A 13,177-nucleotide genomic window follows, 5' to 3' on the forward strand; every position below is an offset into this window, starting at 1 on the left:
TGTCTTGGCTACTTTAATATTATTTTTGTTAAATTTTTACATGTTTTAGCTGGTATCAACGGCTCGACCATTGAAGGGAGGCCAGTATTTAAACGAGACTTAATTTTCTAATTATGAGTGGTTATTTGTTTTGTGAGCAATAAAATAATTTAAAAATAATTTTTAACGATACAATAGCGACGATTATTATTTTAAAAAAATTTTGTTAGGCTTAACATCGATGAAAATTCAATGCGAAGTAGGTTAATAGCAATATGCTAATATACTAACATGGGATATACTAATATACTATACTAGTAATGTATTTTTTTCATTCTTTTCGGTTATCCGATTTTTCAGTTATCCGACCAACCTGAGTCCCCAATTGAGTCGGATAATCGATGCTCTACTGTATAAACATTTCTGCAGTGTAAACAGGCATAGCTCTAAATTTTTTTGCTGCCTCAAGAAAAGTTGTTTGCAGCCTCATATTTTTAAAAGTTGGCTAAAATAAATTTATTTATTTTAAATACAAAACAAGAATTTAATTTAATTGTAATTTCTTTATTTTTTGTGAAATGCCATCCTTGAAGAAAAGCAAGCATTTGCTTGATGTATACAGACTAAATTATATCAATTGAAGAATCAAAAACTGATTGCAAAAGTGAGCAAAAAGTGTAATCTAAAGGTTTGTTTCATGCATCTAACAGAAATTCATTTAGTTAAATGGAACTCAGTTAACATACAAAAACATATCTTATGACTACCTTACAGCTGATCTGATTTATCATACTTTACATTTTGATGTCAGTGAATGCCTAAGAGTAACATATAATTCCAAAAGATTGGTTTTTTTTCTATGGTGTTTTCAAATTATAACATTTTTAGACAGATTAGAATGTATTTAGTACCTATTATGGCATCTAATGATAATTTTTCTACCATTTGACTTCCATAAATTAAGAACAAGTCTTTAACTTAATTTATATATTTCTGCTAAATACAGTAATCCAAACAATGTCCACATTTCAACAAAATCAACATTCTTAGAATACACTAATGATGAAAATTGCTCTGAAAACTTTATAACATACACAACTGTTTGAATTTTTTTTCATGGTAAAAAAATTTGTTTACTTTCTAAAAGACAATGATAAAAATAAATTATAACATTAATAATACTATTNAATACATACTAATTCTTTCAAAGAAGTTTTATAAAAATAAACATATTAACAAATTTATAGAATAACATCATAGATAATTTAATTGGCCAAATGTATTACATTGGAATTAAAATGACAGATGACCACAACATTTGCCAGATTCAGTACATAAAATAATTTCAATTAGATAAGTACTAGTGTGAGGCTCCAGAAATGTACTGGAACCACACAAAACTGTAAAAGGCAATTTATAAAATAATTTTATAAAACTATTAATGTTATAAGGTAGAAATTCTATGACTGTAAATGGACATGTTTGAATTGAATGAAAAAAAATTGAGAGTAGTTCTCATATTTTAACAAAGAATAATGTAAGTCCTAAGATAAACCATCTTTGGTTGGGATCAAATGGATAGATGATTTTGACTCATCCTGCAATCTAGATTACAATCTTGTTACAATTGGTATTGAGTGACGACCAATTAGAAAGTGTAGATGAGTAGAAACAACTAATCGAAGTGGTCGTATGGGACCTGAAAAAAATCTATAAAAATCCATGTATCAAGGACACAGGGAGCTTCACCATGCCTTCTGATTGTGTGGTATCATTCTCAGTTAAAAATCTCCTCTGCGTCCCGACATTGAACCAGATTACCCCTCATCTTCTCGATGGACTTTCTCCAATCAATGCCTTGGGGCTGCCAAACGAGACCAAGAAGGATAGTTCCAATAGGACATTCACACTTTGAGAGAAAAAAAGAAATTGGAAGACCTCTATACCAAACACACCCACTTACGATGGAGAATTGCTTGGATATCCTGTTATTACGCACAGATCAGTGACATCACACTAGCAATATTTCCTAAAAGTTAGGGGATCTCTGCACTTATAAATATTTCTTAGATTTCAAAAACTATTTAAAATATATGTTTTTGAATAGATATTCTGCTAAATCTTTTTTATCAGTAAAAAAAAATATTTAATTTATAAAACTCACCTAAAACTTGCATTCCTGGAAAAAGAAAAAAATAATTAAATTGAATTTTTTATACAATCATACGTATATTATTCTATTAACAAGAAAATCACCATTCATACCTTGTTTTGTTGATATTGGTCTAAAACCTAAATTTCGTTTGCCTGTTCCTTCTAAAAATTAATAATTAAAAAGTTTTTATTATTTTAAGTTTGAAGTTTTTTAACTTCTTAAACAATTATATCTGACATAAATCAAGTAAAAAATTAATAATTGAAGGCTTGCATTGAATATGTTACAAGTGCCTCATGTAACCAAGGTTCTTATTTCTTATTTATGGCACAGCATTTCATAAGCTGCACTGTTTTGAGGTAGTTAACAAAAGAAAAGGTGTACTAATGGAAAAATGTTGCATGTGACATAATAGTTCTTGCTAGCTGAACATGAAAATACCTTTAATGAAAGCACAGATTGCCAAATGGAAAGTTATGCTTTATTTGGATTTACTTAATATTACTACTTTTGTCATCAGACTTAAAAGATCTATAAAAGTCTGTATTTTATGGACTTAGAAACTTGCACATGGACAATAGGTTCTTGGTGTTTTTCACTGGGAATAGCATACTTTATGCACATGATAGATGAATGTTCTGGAGACCAATAAAGTGATTCAGAACTTCAATGTGTGCATAACTTCACTTTGATGGCAGTAAGGAAAATGAGTCTCATGGCTGTAAATCATCATGGAAGCATCTTATTCTAATGTAAGTAAGAATGTAATCTGGACCCACATCACTGAGATAATTTTCAGATGCTCTGGTCTCATGAAGAAATCTTCTAAAATACTGAGGTCATTTATGTCATCATGCTCCATGCTGCAAATTTTATAGCATGGCACATGCAATGTTCTTTCCTGAATTTTGCATTCATAGCTCTGAAGAGATGAGAGTGAAAGCCTGATTGAGCACCATTTTGTATGCATATTTTTAAATGCAGTTGATAAGTTGGAAGAATTTTTCATGGTAACCAGTTGGATTTTTTTTTTGTAGTAAAGATGGTGTTCACTGCATCATTTCGCAGTGTGCAACTCATTATAAAAATCTCAATTTGACTATTTTTGAGCTTGCAACCTTATTCAATGCAAGCCATCAATTATCATCATTAAAATTTACCTTGCATAAACATTTCTTCTCCATCACCAAATGGATCACCACATTTTGTACATCTTGCACATGTAGGATGAAAATGACTATTATCACCTGCCTAAATAATAAAATTTTGATTTAAAAAATATTAATAATGTTTAACTATGTGTGTCTTTTGTATTGTTTAACTATGTATGTATCTTTTGTATTTTGTTTATATCTGAAAATACAAAAGACATACATAGTTAAACATTTTTGTTGTATTTTCAAATATATTATCAATATAAAAATTTATTCACATTTTATATTTCATCTATTATTTAACTTTATTTAGTTTTTTGAATTATTTTCACAAATTCTTATTCATTAAATTATTTTCCACCTTTCAAGAAAATTTCAATTTTTTTCATTTATATTAAAATATGAATTTACATTTTTTTAGATATTCAACTTTTTGTTATTTTACAGTTAAGAATTCTAATGAGTACAAAACAGAAAAGAATCAGAACAGAAATTAAATTTTGGTAATAAAATTTAAACATTTCTGATTAATTTAACATTAAAACATTCTAACCTTCATACTTAATAAAAGAACAGCAATAAAAAGATACTTCAAAGAAATAATTTTTAAACAACTGTATAAAAATTAATATTTTGAATTCTAAAGTTAATTCTACTAACTTCTTAAGATAAAAAGTTAGAATAAATAGATGATGTAAATCCACAGTTTCACAAATGCAGGAAGACAAGATATAACTTTCTTATGAAAATTTCAAAACAGTCATCAACACCAAAATCCAGCAAAATGTAGAAAATTTTACTGTAAACTAACATTTTCATCCATATATAATAGACATGTTTAGGTTTAACATTGTAGAATAGAACAGTAAAGTTATATAGCCATTAGCTATATATGGATGAAAACATTAGTTTACATTAAAATTTTCTACACTTTGCTGGATTTTGGTGTTGGTAAACATTAATTTTGAATATATCAGTTATTTGAGGATTATTTTCAAAACAGTTTTAATAAATATTACATAGTTGCCAACCATTACGTTTTGTATGCTCCATCAGTAGACAGACTACTTTTCTCTTTTGTCAGTGTTTTTAAAGAATTTGATATTATCACATAAACACTTTATATAATAAGTCTAACACCAATATATATGCCAAAGATATTGTATGTATTTTATTATAAATGACTGAAGGAACAACATTTTCAGATTCCTTCAATTGGGAAAGAACCAACATTGATATTTTTATATATGTATGAGAATTTTAACTCAGATGTGATAATATTAAATGGCAGATAAAATAAATTGCATCTTCAAGTCTGGCAACTTTAGTGCCATCATGATGGATGTTAAATCAATTATGGCCGACTCATCGGAAGAAGGAAGTGAGCTATTTTTACAGTTATACCAAATTATTGAGCAGCACTACAGTTTTTCTGCCCAAAAAGAGGAAACATCTGATTTAACACTTAAGAATATACAGACTGTATGATATGAACTTTCTCAAGAAAAGAACCACTGCCACCTTACTATTTTACAAAGATTACAAATCTTTGTAAAATAGTAAAATTGTTGATGGTTTTACCATACAGCAATGCAATGCCCTGCAATGCTGTGTAACAAAAGGAAAAGATAATCAGTATGGTAATAAAAAAAACAGATAGGATACAAATAACCAGAAAAATTATTATCCTTAATAATTGAGTGAAAGTCAATAAACTGACAGATAGCAAGAGTATATTGTACCAGAACAAACGAAATTATTAACAAAGCAAACCATCGCACAAAGGTATATAACAGGAGGTACTCATCATGCAATATCAAGATTCATGACACATCAAGATGTAGGAAAGACATTATAAATGTGTAGATTTATGATATGTCTGGTAAAATATTTGGCCTTTTTTAAATTGTGATTTTTATACTCTTGAAGTATAAAGCTATTGCCATACTCTTGACAGTGTTTATGGCAATAGCTTTATAAGATATCATATACAGAGATAACATTAAATTTTGTTTATTAAAGGTACTTAATATATGCATTCTGCAATATCAATGTTAGGACATAAGAATAATTATTTAAAAAATAAAACTTTAAATTATATCAACAACATAATAAATAAACATGCACTTAAAGTTGATATTAATTTGATCAGTTATTTGATAATTATCATTTATTCAAGTAAATTTCAAAATAATTTTTATTTATTCATAATGAAAATTTAAAAACAGACATTTAAAATTTGTTTTGTACTATTAATGAGAAACAAACAATGAAAATAAAGTAAATACACAAAATGCTTTTGCCTTGTTGGAGATTCTAAAAAAAAAATAAATATACATTTTTCAACCAAATTTACAACTCATCTTCAGAAGTAGAAAAAATAAACAAAAATTCAAATTTCAAAAACTTGAAAAATACTAAAAATAAAAAAGGATATTTATTTATTTTTTAGAAGCTCCAGTAGGACAGAAGTATCATTCATTTCATAAAAGTAACGTTGTTTGAGTTTTGAACATTGACTAAATAAAGGTTCAAAATAATAAAAGTTTATATTCAAAATAAAAGTGCTAGATACAGAATAGAATTTCTAGCATTTCTATTATTTCTGTCTCTCATTATGGATTCTATTATTATTTAAATGGAATTCTAATAAATTTTATACACTACAAAAAAGGAGAGACATCAAGGACAGGAGTCAGACAGTCTGAAAGTCAGCAAATCAACAGTCATAGTTAAAGAATCAGACAGACAGACAGACAGTCAGTCAGTCATTCAGTCAATTAATTCCATGATTTAGTGTTGTCCAGTACCCAGAAAAGTAAGGAATTATAAAGAACACAAAGAAAGAAGGATGTAAGTGAGAAAATAAATTGATATATATATATCAGACATAAAAAAACTGACAAGGAAAAAGGAATCTATATATGATTCCTTTTTCCTTCAATTTATCTCTTCTTATCTTTGGACCTATCATTGTTATCTTTGAAAGCCTATTATTTTGAATAGAAGCAAGTGAGAAATTTGATATATATATATCAATTTTCTCACTTAAATCATATATATATATACACAGTCACAGTATTGCACACACAGTATATATATTATATATTTTCAGAAAATCACTTATGGTTTCTGCTGCTATTTTTGTTGTGAATTAAATTCGTATCGGATTAAAGAGACAAATTCACATATATTATATATATTGTATGTGTGCAATAAAGTTACACAAAATCTTGTTATAAATTTTGTAAAGTAAATAATTTTTTATTATTATGTGTTTTTGTAATTACTAATATTAAATATGTATATTATTTGTAAAAAAATAAATAAATTATATATAAAAAGGTTAAAAATGATGGAATCGGTTTTTTAACTTAAAATTGTTTGTGTTGTAAAATAACCAAGAAATTTTTCTCTTTCAATACTGACTTATGAGAAGTTAAAACTCTTTAAACCATTATAAAAAATTAAAATGAAAGGTTCAAATGACATGTATTTTTAAAACCAGCAAAAAAAATTTTTTAATAAGCTATATTACATCCAAATGCATTTCACCTTGGTCAAAACAAGGCCTCTTCAGTGGACTTAATAGCCATAAAACTTGTAACACCTGTGTCACCAACATCTTGATCTAGATAACAATCCACCTTGCATAAAGTTGTATTTATCTCTCCCATCACTGTATCCCAACATGCAACAACCATCATTCCGACATTCAAATTAACTATGTTATTTTACAAAATTATTGCAAAATGTTCTTTGATTTTTCTTTTTACAATATTTTTTTCTTTAAATATAATTTTAACTTTATCGTTATTAATATTATAATCAATATCATGACAATGACAAAATATGTGTGAATTATTATTTTTTAGCCTAATAGCCTCCAAATGTTCCACTTTTTAACTTTGACTTGGTTTCTCCAATGTAGAAACTCAGCGCATCATACCTGCACGTTATTCTATATATGATTCCTTTTTCCTTCAATTTATCTCTTCTTATCTTTGGACCTATCATTGTTATCTTTGAAAGCCTATTATTTTGAATAGAAGCAGATTTAATTTGTACATTATTCAACATTTTGTTATATTTCTCAAATAAACCTTTAAATTAATATATGGGAAAAATTTTTTATAATGGTTTAAAAAGTTTTTAACTTCTTATAAGTTGGTATCGAAAGAGAATTTCTAAGATATTTTATAACACAAGCAATTTTAAGATAAATTAAATATATTTAAACTAAAACTTTGGGCATAGTCCCTCTCCATCAGAATTCACATAATGTAGACCTTTAAAACAAGCAAGGCCAGTTTATAACACTGAGGTTTACAAAAGCAGTCTGCTCAAGCTACATCATGGAACAAACATACAAGTCAAAACCTCAAGTGAAGAATAAATATTCAATATTTTAAAATATTTATTCCTTAATATTTTAATTAAATTATGTCTCCTAAATTTGAACCAAAAAAAGCTCGAGAACATTTGGGTATTAAATTGTTTATAAAAAAAAATGTTCAAATAAAGCAAAATTTTATTATTTCTAGATAGATAAAATTATGAAATTCTAATCATTAAAGGCACCTAAATTTTATAACATAAAAATAAACATAAATGTATGGACATTTTTCAAAATGTTAAAACTATATACCTGAAGAACTTTCCCTGTAATAAATCGATCACAGTGTACACATTTTACTCCAAATTTTTTCTGGTAATCTTTTTCACAATAAGGCAGTCCATTCCTATAAAAATTCACTTACATTTGAGATCTTTAATTTTTATAATAAAAATATATTTAATTTTAAATATAGTTTTTGTTTTTTTACAATATAGACTCATAAAAACAAAAAAGTTTGCATGCCAATATATGTGATTATCAAGCCAACGAATTAAAAAAATTGTAAGTTTTATAAATTTAAATGAAAAACATTTTATTTAATCTATTAATAAAAATTTTCTCCTTACTCAAATACATTTTTAAATTTTCTTCTATTTTGTTTTTTTAATAAATTTTCCTAATGTTCCTGATATTTCACTTTTAATAATATAAGCAATAACTGGACAAGTTTAACTTAAGAAACTAAAATTTTTAATATCCAGCATCAAATTTAATAAGAATGAACATTTTCAGCTAATTTAATTAGTCATTGTCAGGTTCCAATCAAATATACTCTTATAATTTCTTTTTATATTTGATTTGGAACCTAGCAGAGGATAATTTTCTCTGTTTAAATTTGTTGCTAGACGTTAAATGATTTTAGTTTCTTAAGTTTTATTTTCATGTTTATTTAATAATTTTTAATACAGTTAATAACTTTTGATATAGTTATTGGAATTTTTGAAATAGTTAATACTTTTTTTATTCATTTCTATAATTCTAATATTCTTGTGACATATAAGTTGATTGCTACTAGGTATATCCATAGATTATGAGTAGTAGAATGCTCTTCTAGACAATGAGAACAGCTATAATATAAGAGGCTTAGCTTGATAAATAAGCTGTTGCAAATTTCAGAAGTAACAAGAAAAAACTATGACAAGCAATCTGATCCCTCTGAAATTCAACAAACATCCTAATATGACATTACAATAATGATAAGGAGATGCTACAAACAAAAATAAGCACTCTTATTCCTTTGAATAAAGAGAGAGAAGAAATAGGAAGGGCCTAAGAGAGCAGGCACTCCCTACTTCTGCTACCATTTAAGGAGTATGACACATTCAAGTACTCTAAAATTGAAGTAGGAGATGATCATTTTGCTAACAGTAATGGCTGACAACAAACTCAAGAACATTTAAAAAATAAAATTGTATAATTTATTATTTAAGAACTATATATTCAAATGGAGTTGCTTTCATTAGCCATTTAAAGAATAAAGTAGCAAAAGTAGTGCTAGAATTTTTGTCCATAAGTAACAGAATTGAAGAAAAATTTTTAATTCATTCAAATAATCACACAATTTCTTGAAGTCAAAAATACAGCTAAATCAATTATCATCATCATACAAATATACGTATCCATCCAAACCTATACAAAAGCAGAGATATAAAATTTTTATGCTAAATGCTGTAATTTCTGGCCAAATCTGATAAATATTCCATCATAAAAAATCAGCTAAATGAAAAAGTATAAGTTAATAAAGCTGCTGAATGCATTGAAGAATAGCACTCAGCACAAGAAATAAGACAGAAAACTATTTATTTATTTATTTATTCCAAAAACACTATAGACATAAAAAAAATATATAAAAACACAAAAAATCCGATAAAAATAAAAATATGAGCATATATATAAAGATACATAAAAAAAATTCTGCGTCAAATACCAATTACATAATAACAGCCAACCAACTAGCTAAGAAAAAAGTTACACACAGTAGCGTGCTGTCATTAGAAGCGGTGGAAGCGCCGCTTCCCTTGTATTTTATAAAAAATAAATACATATTAATTTTAATTATATGAAAATAATTGCACAATATTTTATTATAACTGCATTATGTATCTTATTACAAATTTCTATACTACATGTGAAAAAAAAAATAAGATTGCTATTGTATATTCGAATATCAGTGGCGGAGTGGAATCTCTGTATTGTCAGATTCCAAAAAGCCAGATTTGCGCACGTGCTTTACAGAGCACCAACCTCACCCGGTTTAGCCAGTGGAAGCCTACGACCTTGGGTTGATGCTACACATATAACCCTTCCAATTCTATCCGGGACCAATTCTGGGCTGTTAGCCGCCCGCCCGCTAGATATTTGGCTGATTACGTGAATAATGAGTAGATTTATAACTTAACCCAACCGATAAGAATTTACTGGTATGTTTTTACGATAGTTCTGTATAGTTGACAGGAGTTAAAAAAATCCATTAAAATATTTGATATTTTTATTCCATTCTCCGATTTTATATTACTCACGGATTTCAATGTTAAACCAGTGATATTACGATTTCGTATGTCCCATCTATAAGGGATGTAGAAAAAAAACGTGTATAATTCTTGTATGATGTTAAAAAATTAACTGTTACTTTGACAGCATCATTTACAACTAAATTTAATGAATGAGAGAGATGCACCAAATATGGAAAAAACTCTAAAATTTATTTTCCTTAAATTTATGATTTATGTATCCGTTTGTCATAAAAATTTGTCTTTTCACTTTTCCCCCGAGTCTACAAATATTCGAGTACAAAGTAACAAGTTTTGACTTATTTCTACTTAAGAAGTAGTTAAATAATTAAGAGATTAGGGAATTGGGGACATAAACAAAACCCTGATGAAAGAGCCGAAATTTTACTTAAATGAAAGCTTAACTAAATCATCTCTATCTGAGTACAGTGGGGACTGATTTCTTCGCATTATTAATGTAATAAAGACAGCAATTTTTCCAGTTCAATGAGAGTGACCGAAAAGTTGCGAATTTTGTAAATTTCTGAGGACATCTTGTCCTAAAACAAATTAGAAAACAAATGATTTTTAAGTTTAATATATTTAGATTTTTACAGCTATGGTGAAAAACGTTTAAAATCTACAACAGCCCTGTTGTGTCCTTTGAGATATACTAGTGATGTGACAAAAGAGGCATTTGACATTGACCGGTATCAGCACCCTTGGGATTTGGCAGTCTGCGTGTGTGCACGTTCTGCAACCATCTTCGATTCCATCCATTAACCACTCGTAGGGACTAAGTGCATTGTTTTAAGATTTAAAAGTACAGTAGGTCCCCTGATAAGACGGGTTCCTATAATTACGATTCCTATAAGACAGCAAAAAAATTGTGGTGGTATCCGTAAACAAAGGTAAAAAAAACTCCTATAATTACATAAAATGTCATCGGGCAGCCGAACTACTTTCTGCCGTCCAGCACCATGCTACAGAGAGTTTAGGCAGGTAAATTGAGTTTAGTATCATCTGTACATTATGTAAATTAGGTACCAAAGTCTAATACAGCTGTAATTTTATATATTTCTTGTGAAAGAAACATTTCTTATTCAACAGCCATAAAAATTATTTATATTAATGATGTCTCCAAAGGTCAAGTTATTTTTCTGCAAAAAATTTGTTATCAGAAATCGCGGCCACCGTTTCGTGGACTGTTCCGTGATGAAAACAAGCTTNCATTAAAATTATTTATATTAATGATGTCTCCAAAGTTCAACAAATTTTTTGCAGAAAAATAACTTATCAGAAATTGCGGCCGCCGTTTGGTGTGCTGCTCCGCGACGAAAACAAGCTTAAGCAATGGCGACGTCAAACGGTGCACACTTGGTAAGTAATCCTACAATTTTTTGTTTATAGCATAGTTTATACGGATTATTCCCAAAAAATTATACGTGTTTTGGAAATGTTGAGTCGAATTAATCTAGAATTGATTAATTTTATGGAAGAAAACTTTTCAAACAGCCGTAGTCCGTAAACTTCACACGTGTCGGGCTGCGATTGGCTCATGTATTTAAGGATTCCTACAACGTGAGATTCAAATAACGTGGAATGTATCTATGCGTTATAGGGGGGGTCTACTGTACTTGTAAATAAAAAAGATAAAAACAAACTATAGCATAATTTTACAGTAGCAATATAAATGCATGAAAAATATTCAAATTGAAAAATTGAAAAATTGAAATATTCAAATTTAATTTATAGATGACAATCAAAATATTTAAGATAATATCTTTACTTTAATTCAGTTTAAGCAATAAAATATGTTTTAGTTCTAAATTTAATTATTTTAGATTTCTATAATTTAGTGTGTAAGTGTTTCAATAATTTTTGAGTCAGTAAAAACAAAACATGTTATTAATGCATTTTTAGATCTTATAACAAAAATTTCTTCAAAAATAACTACAAAATTTAGTCCATTTAACAACTTAATTATAAATCAAATTTAAAAAAATTAAGATTGTTTTATTCTCTGTTATCAATTTAAATAGCAAAATGCTACAGATAATATTTCTTATTAAAATCATTCTATCACTCATTTCTAACATGCATTAATTTTAAAAAAGAAAATACTTACAACTTACTTGCCCATATATTCCCCATGTAGTACTGTTCCACAAACTGTGCAATTGAAACACCAAATATGCCATTGCTTATCTAAGGCAATTAAAGCTTGACCTTCTTTCAATAACTCTTTACAACCAGCACATTCTAAGAAAGAATTTTGAATATCTATATTAGTCTTTTGACTTGTCAATGATTTTAGATATCTATTTTAAAATCCTTTTTTTAATTTATAGTACTAATGTAATAATAATATAACAAATTTATGAATAACATGAAATAATTGATAATTTTTTTATATACAGTATTTTATACGAGATCTATTCAAAAAATACATGGACTGTTTGAATTGCGTGGCTCCAGTTGGTTCCAGGGGAATCAGCTAGATGTCGCTATGTTTGTACAGATCGTCTGGTAATAAAGCCGTTTCCCGATTACAGATATCTTTATTTGTTGATTAGCTACATGGTTTTTAGTGAAGTGCAATTTTTTCGTTTGTCGGATTTCAGAATGAACGACCTGATGGAGCAACGACTTGCTGTTAAACAGGTGATGAATCATGGGTTTATGGTTATGACATTGAAACAAAGGTCCAATCATCCCAGTGGATGGGTGAAACGTCCCCCAGATCCAAAAAAGCTCGCAAAGTTCAATCCAATGTCAAGATGATGCTGACAGTTTTCTTTGATGCTAAGTGTGTTGTTCACTACGAGTACCTCTCCAAGGCTTCACAGTGAACCAGACTTACTACATTGAAGTTCTGAAACGCCTGAGGGATGCCAATCCATCACAAAAGGCCAGAAATGTGGATGAGTGGTGACTGGTTTCTCCATCACAACAATGCTCCAGGCCCATTCAGCTCTCAGAAGTTGTGAGTTTTTGGACA

At 28.2% G+C, this 13,177-nt stretch overlaps 1 protein-coding gene across 1 annotated transcript in view; it reads right to left on the reverse strand.

Moving 5' to 3' along the window:
* LOC111618454 (actin-binding LIM protein 3-like) overlaps positions 1-13,177 on the reverse strand; it is a 102,165-nt gene that overhangs the window by 38,453 nt on the left and 50,535 nt on the right. The window contains exons 5-9 of the mRNA XM_023359999.1: positions 12,312-12,438; positions 7,937-8,030; positions 3,295-3,385; positions 2,245-2,295; positions 2,144-2,158 (exon numbers count right to left, since the gene is read on the reverse strand). Coding sequence (XP_023215767.1) covers positions 2,144-2,158; positions 2,245-2,295; positions 3,295-3,385; positions 7,937-8,030; positions 12,312-12,438 — 378 coding nt within the window. The remainder of the gene's footprint in view (positions 1-2,143; positions 2,159-2,244; positions 2,296-3,294; positions 3,386-7,936; positions 8,031-12,311; positions 12,439-13,177) is intronic.

This window comes from Centruroides sculpturatus, unplaced genomic scaffold (genome assembly GCF_000671375.1).
Source record: "Centruroides sculpturatus isolate CEXI.00-Female unplaced genomic scaffold, Cexi_2.0 scaffold5, whole genome shotgun sequence".
Lineage (NCBI taxonomy): Eukaryota > Metazoa > Arthropoda > Arachnida > Scorpiones > Buthidae > Centruroides > Centruroides sculpturatus.